We start from the raw sequence: 10,378 nt of genomic DNA on the forward strand, positions 1-10,378 counted from the left end.
AGTTGCAGATCACAGTTCACGAAGCACAATTTTTTGTCCCTTTCTCCAAGGAGTGAACTTGTGTGGTCTTCCATAAATGATGTATATGCCGTAGTACTAAACACAGTGAGCAGTCTTTCACTTGGTACCATAGTTAGTGGCATAGCAAGAATTGGAATTCTTTCTTTGGAATTGGAATTCTTCATTTCGGTTCCACCGCTCCCTTGCAGGGGATCTTTCCTTCAATGGTTTCACCAAATATTGATATTAATATTCTTCTGGCAGTGCACCTGGAGACTTCAGCACATCATTAACAAATAGCTGAAGAGAATGTGCAAAACAACTCTAATTGTCCACGTCTGCAACTGCTTCAACCATCCCCCTTGGGCCTTGACCATAACCATCAGCATTTCAACAATCAATTGATCCATATTTTACGCTCTTTTGTCAGAATTGGCCAATGTCATCATGGAATCAAAAATTTTCGTATCAATTATTGGCTTTACTCCACGTTTGCTTGATTTTCTTGCCCTCTATGCTCCCATATTTCCTATCATGGTGGCCCCGCAGACCTCAGTCAGACGACTTCATACAACACTTGTATAATTAGCTCTGTTGGTACCAAACCAATAGCACTATCTTCAGAAAAAATGATTCGACGCAACGCTTTTCTCTATCATTACGAGGGTCAGTCTAGCATGATTGAAGTTCTCATTTCTCTTACTGATTGAAATCTTCTGCAGACAACTATCCGTCGAGCTGTCTGGTAAATGGTAATCGATTACTACAGGGGGATTCCCACGAAGTCACTGGGGCATAACGGTGGTTAGTTATCATTAATATTTTTATCAGATAGGCACGCCTACTGCCCTGTATGCAGTATGCGCTATATGCAGCTTGGCCATTTATTTTTATAATTTACCGTCCTCACGTCTCTTATCGACTTCTCTGACTCCCTGCCACCATGTTGTGACGTCACGAAAATGGCCGATATTTTTTTACCTTCAAAGGCCGATACCGATATTTCTCTCTAAGCGTGATATCGACTCGATATTATCGGCGAGCCGATAATCGGTCGGGCTCTAGTCATGATAACATTCATCCGACATTGGTTTGTCTGCAAATGTCTAACTTAAGCGGGTGATACTCGGGCAGGGCAGAGGGAAGGCAATGGCGTGACCATAACTGCCGCACCCGATATTTTTGATGCGCATAATGAATCAACTTTATTCGCAATTATGAAAGAGCATAATATCCCTGGTATCGGTTAACGCCGCCGTGAAACCGTTGAGCTGCTTTAGTCAGGGGAGTGCAACGATATTTCGAGGCCGTCCGTTCCGCCCGCGCCAGGACACTTGAAGACAAAGTTTTGGACTACATGTGGCTGCGGCCAAAATGAGGTGCTCAGAACCCAGGATAAATGCGATTAAACCATGGCCCAAAGTAGCCGCCGCTGGCTGGCCAAAACCTTCAATATTGATATGCCCCGTCTTCGAAATGGTCGGCACCGAATACTCTCAGTTTTGCAATCTGGGCACTGCGGTTTAAATGTTGCCACAAAAGGAAAATAATGCACCCGGATTTTAAATCGCGTGCATCCCACATGCTTCATTGAACTGGATTGCGTACAACTGGCTGTCTGCACCTTTTCTATTTCACACACGCCCGTTAATACGTGACATACTTGCATTGAAAATGCATTCATGTCGATGCGTTGGACTTGGGTCGCGAGATGAATTATAACGCAGATGTGGGTCGCGGTCTAAAAAGTTTTAAGAACCCCTGCTATACTCGGATCGAATCAGTAGAATTAGTCCTCTGATTGAATTCGGTAGGTCGATCATTTTGCCAAGCCGTAATGACCACACATCTGCTTTCCCATTTCCCTGCACTTCGTTACCCCCTACTTTAGCTTGCATGTTGTGACTGATGCCAGGCAACCAACGACATTCAAAAGAGCTTCCGCAACGCGCTAGTTTTAAAGTATTTCCCATGTGTCAGACATAGAAAAGCGGGAGATCTACCGCCTAATACTATGCTGCTATATTTACGAGAAATATCAGTGTTTACATTCACTTTCGAAACACAAGTGTAACGCATAGTAACGCAGAGATGGCGAGAGCGGCCAAGCTTAAGATCAAGTGGATTTACCTATTGTGTGTTTCTGAGATCATGACATGTCTTCAAGGTGAATGCGGTATGGGCAACAGACACGTACAATATACCATATTGAGTCATAGTTGATGGGTTCTTAAGTAGTTCTAGTTGCAGTTGCGAATTTTGAAAAGTGGGTGGTTCTAGAGTTCTAGTTCTAAATGAGCATTTACAAAAATAGTTGCCGAACAGCTACAAAACACGTGTCGTCGTTTGGCATGAATCGTGACACCTGTGTTCTGTTGAGCGAAGTTCTTGCAGCCATAGCTAGCTCCGAGTCATCACTACTAACAGTGGTTTAGCCAAGAACGTAAATGCTGCACCCCAGACCCTCGTTTGGGGGTGGGGCGAACTCGAAGGTAGCCCAAAATTTTTTCGTGAATTAACATAAATTATAGAGTTTTTTTTTAATTTGTACAACTTTCTCAGATTTTTCGCACTTGGCGCAATAATACACATGATTTATACAAATGGGCATTTCGGCGCCATTACTTCGCCACGAAGCACCGATCGACATGAAATTTTAGACCATGTAAACATGCGACTCCGAGGAGAACGATTGGCATCGAGTAAACCTTTGCCGAAAAGGACTGCCCTTATGCTCACCGAAAACTTCGATATATCCATCTATCTATATACATGTTTAATTGTCCATAGGCGTCTAAATGGCCGCCGAGAATAACTATTTTCCGGCGAAGAAATATTAATTTGAATTCGTGTGCGTCTCTTAGTTTAGTACACCTGGGCGATTTCAATATCTTTTGACATAGAACGCAGGAGGTCAAGAAATAACATCATTTAGCAAAGTCATTATTTCAACCGGTCCATCCGAATATGTTTAATTATTATTTACCGGCCCTACATTTGCTAAAACACCTCACTCAGCTCTACCGGTAAATCTGATTACACGAAAAGAGAGACGTTATAAAAGGAACAGTAATATATATGGAATTGCTGGTCATATTGACTGATTCGATAATGAATTACTGGAAATTTCCGCGCCAGGCGCGTTCAGGCGAAATAAGCTATCTCACTAAAATGTTAAGAAAATTTCGCTGATAAGTCGTTGAAAAAACGTATATCTTTATAGGGGTTGTGCCCCAGAAGTCTGTTTTATCACCCTAGGGGGCCCCCATAACCAAAATGTTTTTTTGGAGGGGGTGACGAAGTGCTGTTTCGGTCCTGGCTTTAGCCAGGAGTGGATTTGGGAGTCGGAACCTCACGCATTTCAAACTGGTACCAGGTATTATTGTGCAACGCCGATCTGATTCCTATAAAATAAAAATTAATGAGTATCTTCCGAATTGAATATAGTTCATAGTGCTTCAGTTAGTTAGTTGCGGGTTTTTGGTCCGATAATTCTAGTTTTGGTTCTAGTTGCGAGTTTTGAAACATAGGTGGTTATGATGTAACAGTTCTAGTTGCCCCTTTTTAAAATCCACAAGCTTGTACAAGTCAGGTAGGATATATAACCGGTGTCGTCGAATAACCTCGAAGCTGTTACAGAAATCATGTGGTGGACCAATATCCTAAACCAAATCGATGGTCTCGCACTACAAATTAAATACCATGCCTAATTCCGCTTGGATAATAAATTCCGCATCATTCTGTCAACGGGCGTCAATTTCGTAAGTAGTAATTGTGTTACTTGTTTGCAGCTCAATTCTGTTACAAAAGATTTGTTGCCGGTGAGTGGATCACGAAAGGAAATTGTGGAGTGAGTGAAATGAATTATTGTGATATAGGGGAAATAATTCCATATATTTAGTCCATGTAAACAGAATATATATCGCGGAAGACATGAGTCGTGCATTTGGAGAATCTCAATGTCTATATCCTTATAGCATCTCCTCCATACAGCCATCAATTCAATATAAGCCTATATTAAAGTGTGTTTATTGATGCATTGTATAGCCTCAGTGGCGCATAATGCAATGATAAGTAATATCGTGTCATTAATAGTACTAGTTTACCTGATCATACTTTTTAAGGTACCACGAGAAGTCAAGGATGTCGCTAGGGAGATAAAGATGCAGTATCCATATGGTAACTATATCTTGTTAACTAAATATCTTATGGGAATATCTGCACGCATAAGTCCTACGAGCGGCGAAATCCTGTCAATTATTGCGTAGTTTGCTAATCACAGTGTTGCAGTGACATTTTCATTTAATAAAATTCATTTCTTTTATTATAATTTGTGTGATATTGATTTGAAACATATGGAAATATCTCCTGATTAATAGCAATTATAAAAAAGACATATATATAGGCATTACTTCTCGTTAACGCCTACTGAGCAATAATGGTACACGTTTCTACCGTATATACCATTTTTATAAATCCAAACTTTCTTACACCAATAAATTCGTTTCTTCGGATTGCAAGGGAACAAAATTTGGTTTTGGCGTTTTTAAGTAACCTAGTAATTTCATGTTGCGTAGTCGAAATTTTAGTAGGAAAGTACTTCTACTTTTCTATAGTATTCAAGAGGGTTTTGCATATTGTGATGATCCGTAATCAGGCAATCATTGCTTTCCTCTGATTGCTTCTGTTGCACGTTACATTGTCGCCATTGTCTGGTCACTCTATCCTTTTTTGTTCTGATGTATGCTGTGTTCCGTTGTATGTTGCTCAAAGCCACCTTGGTTACATTTACTTGAATAAAGCTTTAGTTAGTTATGTCGTCGCGATAGTCAGTTTACGACACATACTCTCACTATACTTACGGAAGCGATTATGCTTTTATACTACTTGCACTTGCCAGTTTCTGACGTAAAACTATTTTCACGCTTTGGTTTGCATCACTACTGTGAATGAAGTTACGACAACAACTAGAGTACTTTTCAGAACTTTCATTCTTTATTTGAAGTAGTTTTGACATGACTTGGATATATATTATTCTACTGGTAATTAAGGGAAAATTAACGGTCTTGTTTACATGTCTAAATGGCTAGCAATGCTGACCATCTTGTTGACTGAGATTTCCGATTTTGCCTAATAAAGTTTTTACTTTGGACGCCCTACCTTCAACTCATAGCGTACATTTAAGTTAGTAAATATCGACTAACATCGTGATAATACATATTTATGATTGCGTTATACGTTCATTAGATGCATATTTTTCTGTTTTCAAGTGATCGAAGTTGGTCACAGCATGACGAAAGAGAGCAAGGTGAATGCCGCGTGTGAAATTGCCGGATGTTATAGCGTTATACCGACGTATGAACTATCTGATGGTTCATTACGGGGCTTGATAGAAAAATCGTCTTCATGCCGGCAGTATATAAAAGTGAGCATATTAGCATATTGTCATTTGATCATGAAACAACACCTACAAGAAATATGCGTGGAGTTATATTCCAACTCTATGAAGCAGACGTTATCACAAAACAGGTATTCCTCCCCGATTGAATAAACTGCAATGTTGTTGAATGAAAAGAATCGCATGCATCGTGCTACACAGTTTATTTCCAAACTACGTTTGAATTAGAAATTTTGAATTCGCAAAGACTGAGAACTTGAACTCTATTCCCAATTAGAAACAATTATAATACAAAACCAGTTCAGTTCGTATCAAACCACAGTTCATTCTCAAAAGCATGTCAATGACAGATGTCTGAACAGCCACATTGGTTAGTTTCGCCATATGCAGCCCAGCAAATATAAACCGAAGCTGATAGAGACATCGAAGATTAATAAAAATCCATCCCTTTAGAAATGATGTTAACTTCACATATAACAAACATTTGATGTTCAGATTGTGGTTCATCATTGTCACGAGTCAGGCATATAATGAATATAGGCCTATACTGTTAGAGAAAAACACCTGGAAGGTATTTCGATCCAGTCCTTTAAGCGTTAATATCAGTATTTTAATGGTAACTTGAAGCATGAATTGGTTATTGTATTCAGATCCGATGTCAAGGAGTCAGGATTAACAGCGGTAATTATACGTACTGGATATCAAAGAGCGGAGAAAACATGTATAATTGGGGAACGGAAAAAAGCGGATACTGTGCATGCGGAATTAAAAGTAAGATAGACATATTACTACAATTCGGGCCACTCAAATGACCCAATTCAGTACTACTTCAAAAGCTCTCGCGTATCACAGTTTGCTAGTCGCTGAGCTAATCGGTGCTCATCTTATTATATAAATACCGCCAGTATATAAGTAAAACGATTAGTATTCGCGCTGGGTTCAGCAATGAGATCATTGCGTTCAACTTTGAAAAGTTTGATTGAGGTTGCACTAAGTTTGATGAGAACAATAAAATATGCCACCCGTATGCCCACCAGTTGTCCGAACAACTATGTCACAAAAAATTAGACCGCTTACTACAATATTCTTTCAAGATAACTGCATTGACAATAACTACAAATGCAACTGCGACCAAAACAGCTTGGCCTTCCAGACAGCTGACGAAGGATATCTGACGGACAAGTCGAAATTACCTGTGCGGGAAATCAGGATTGGTGATTTGGGTGATGATCGCGAAATGGCGTGGCTCACAATTGGGAAATTGGAGTGCTCTGGTAAAGGTGGATAGTCGAAGACCGAACAACGCAATTGCTAATATTGAGGGACTGAACCATCGGCAGTCCTATTTTCTTTAAGGGGGCACTTCTATTTGAAAATGATTTTTTTAGGTGTTCACGTTTGTAGTCATAAATTCGTAAAGGTAGATGCAAGCCCCATGATTCATACATTGCTGGAAAGGGCAGGAAATTTCCTTTCCAAATATGGTCTTTATGTTGTACCATGAGCATGTACCCCACCGGTACACTTACTCAGAAAATAATGAAAATATTGAACACGCGTATTAAAAATCCTAAAAACTCAAAAGTCTTTCAAGATTTTCCTTCAAATATTGCTGTAGTAATAGTACATATATATATATCTACAAAACAATTGAGGGATTTTCAAAAATAGGTCTTCTAACAAAATTTATGATATTTTTTGTCAGCGAACCCTAAATTTTCATTTTGTTCAAAATTCTTTCCTCTGTAAAAATTTTTCTGGACAAAATTTTGAGAAAACGCTCAATCATTTTATTATACATACCCTAACCATCATTTGTACAAAATTTAAGATGAATCGAACAAGCAGGTGCAGAGGAGATACAATTTTTGTGCAGAAAAAGTATATTTTGAGAAAATCGCGTTTGAAAAAATAAAACCACAATAACTTCGAAAAACAAGGATAAGAACACTGATCATGACATCAATGACCATATTAGTTGATTTGCATCACACATTGAACCATATATAACACAACCTGAGTATTAATAGCCGCCAGGCACATAGTCTGATGTGTCTTAGGAGTCTTGAACTCTTTCAATTTTTCACAGCGAAAGACCGTCGAGATGCAGTCTTTCTTTTTTTGTCCTTCAAACCAGTTTCATTTTTGTGAAAGTGTTCACTGGCAAGTTTAGGCTTTCAAGAACACTCAAGTACCCACTACATCCAATATTCCAGTTCAGTACGGACGTAGCTACAGTACTTATTCTTCAGGCACCTTGTCCCTATGGTCACGACGAATGACTCGTTTTGGGATTTGGTGAATCCACCAATGCATCTTTCCATTTCAAAGATTCTTCTAAACTCTAAATTTCCTTGATCGACTCATTCTAGGCAAATTGATAGCTAGAAATGAAAACCAATCCAAGACAGTTATCCTGAAACAATAAATATTACCCAATATTGTCAGTCAGCAGTCAATGAATAAAAACAGATGAAATAGGAAAACACACAACCTCCATCTCGACCATTTCCTTGGTACTGAATAAATGAAGCAGCCAAGTATATGAAAGCATACATGCTAGAACACTTATTTATAAGCATACAATAAATACTACCCAATATGGTCAGTTATCAGTCAACAAATCAAAAAATAAATGAAAAAAAAAACAGCCTCACCTCGCCTGTTTACTGAGTCTGTGAAGCAGCCAAGTTTATGAAGGCAGACTGGCTAGAACACTCATTTCGAGCTCTACAGGAGAGATTTCGCCAGGTGGCGCTATTTCCACCAGCAAACGCGAATGTTGGATTAGAATGAACACGACTGCAGCAAAAATTGGGCTGTAATTCTTTTTTTTTATAAAATGGTCCCCAAATAAAACTAGTTTTGGATAAGAAGGAGTTGTAATATCATAAAAATAAGGACATTTTTGGAAAGAGCGTGAAATTTCCGTTCTAGATCGATGAAAAAAAAAAACACAAAAAAATTATTTCTAAATAGAAGTGCCCCCTTAAATCAACGTTCAGAATCAGCATGCTTTGAACTTTCTCTTCAAATTAACATACAATCATATATCCACAGTTCCCGGAACGATAGAGTAGCCAAGGAACCATGTTTATTAGCAGTGGGCCTTGTTGATACTATATGTGGAGTCAGTCGCTTTATTTACGGATACCTGTATGGTTCTTCAAATCTCCACTATGCAAAATCACCAAAACTACTCAAGTTTATGCATGCTGTGGCCTCCGTCAAAACATCAGCTTCAAAGTGTTACTGTTACTGCAGTAATCTGCAGTGTTTACGCATAGTCATAATCATTAGTTGATTAGGCACCTCTTGCTTCGTCTTTTATATATGTCGATTGAGCATCTCCTCTTTAGTTCAGTTGGTTTGCTGTATGTACGTTGTTGGTTACGTTGCGTTATGTGTGATCGCTGTATAGTCACTAACTTGTGCTTTCATCATGCCGGCTTGTCTCTGTATGTAACCGCAGGCGACCACTATTTTAAAACCTAATTTCACGACGGTTTCATTTGTTGTATCTGGACATTCCTTCGTTACATCAATTATTGCAATACATATCATTTCTACCTTCATCTAAGGATCATCATATGTCTGGATCGGTCGTGGAATTTGAGTTAAAAAATAGGACAAATTCTCTTAAAAATGACGTATGGTAACCCTGGTCCGTCAGCTCTGTTAGTCTTTTTACTTTTCATTCAGTGCGCATGCCTCCTCTTTACATCGTCTAGGCCAAGGTGGATGTCTGATTTCAAAGACTACTCCAAATCGTTTCGACACCGGAATCTTTTCATTGTATCGCAATTTTTGTGGTGTATTGAACTAATAAAATCTTCTAATAAATCGAACCGGATGGTTTGAATATGTTAACCTATGACCTCAATGTTTTGTTTCAACCCAGAAAATGTAGGCTAATTACCGTAATCTATTGATATAGCTTAAGCGCGCTATAAGCTGTCGATTCCGAATGAGTATTAAGTTAATTTCAAGCACAGTATCAATCATCATAATTTCATAACAGTTCAAATATGAGTTTTATGCCATGGAAAAAGAAGAGGCGGGAAAGTTGGTCAATGATATTTATATGTCGGATAGCAAATCTAAAGCGTCGAAGAAGCGGAAAATTGTACTTAGCGGCCTTCAGAAGATGGCGAATTTGGTTCAGATAAGGAAATCGGGATATCAATAAGTAAAAATATTTTTAGGAGCGGAAAGTCAACCATCAGAGTTCGATGACATAGCGACATAGCGTACAGCGATATGGTCATAATATGCTGAAACCAGGTTCTAAATATATTGAAATCTTTCTAAAGAGCGGAAAAGTCCACCATAGGTGTTCCAGGCTAATCTGGAGGAAGATTGTCCAATGCCGATCAATGACGCAGGGGACAGTAATGTTGTCGTAATACGCTGAAACCATAAATAAATTGAGTGGAAAACATTTTTAAAGACCAGAAAAGCAAATCATGCGTGCTCCAGGCTAATCTGGAGCAAGATGCCGGATGACGGACATATGGGTATAATAATATTATACTGAAACCAGAATCTGAGTAAGACGTTATTGGATACTTTGATTCTCTGTTCGTGCGCTTGTCATTGTGCCATTAACTCCGTAAGAATCAAACATCATTGAGGTGATAACTTAATACTGCAATGAATGTAGTCTTGAAAGAAATATACCCGTTACTATAAATATATAGTCGTTGTATATTGTACAACAATTTTCTGTCACTGATTTTGTAATATAATAGGAAAACTAAGGAATTCAATTCGTGACAACTTTCAGACGTCGCATACTCCTCTCATACGCTGGTGCCCCGCGCTCCACAGACCTAGCAGGTTCAGAACATTGTCTACTATTAAGTCATAAGTGTACAACTGAAACACCTGCTACAGTTATGATAAGCCTTTCTCAGCGAATAATCTCGCATGTTTCATACTTGCTAAGGTACAGCATCTGCTACACTTCCAACAGTCGTA

At 38.8% G+C, this 10,378-nt stretch overlaps 1 protein-coding gene across 1 annotated transcript; it reads left to right on the plus strand.

The window, feature by feature from the left end:
* Window positions 1-1,973: 1,973 nt before the first annotated feature.
* Window positions 1,974-9,246, plus strand: LOC145448321 (contactin-associated protein-like 2). Its single transcript, XM_080326701.1, has 6 exons — window positions 1,974-2,167; window positions 3,792-3,850; window positions 4,125-4,179; window positions 5,271-5,425; window positions 6,049-6,169; window positions 6,493-9,246. Exons 1-6 carry the CDS (start codon window positions 2,092-2,094, stop codon window positions 6,684-6,686), a joined length of 660 nt encoding a protein of 219 aa, XP_080182827.1. The 5' UTR covers window positions 1,974-2,091; the 3' UTR covers window positions 6,687-9,246.
* Window positions 9,247-10,378: the final 1,132 nt, after the last annotated feature.

The sequence above is a fragment of the Botryllus schlosseri genome, chromosome 10, assembly GCF_051294905.1.
Source record: "Botryllus schlosseri isolate E-star chromosome 10, Bs_hap1, whole genome shotgun sequence".
NCBI lineage: Eukaryota > Metazoa > Chordata > Ascidiacea > Stolidobranchia > Styelidae > Botryllus > Botryllus schlosseri.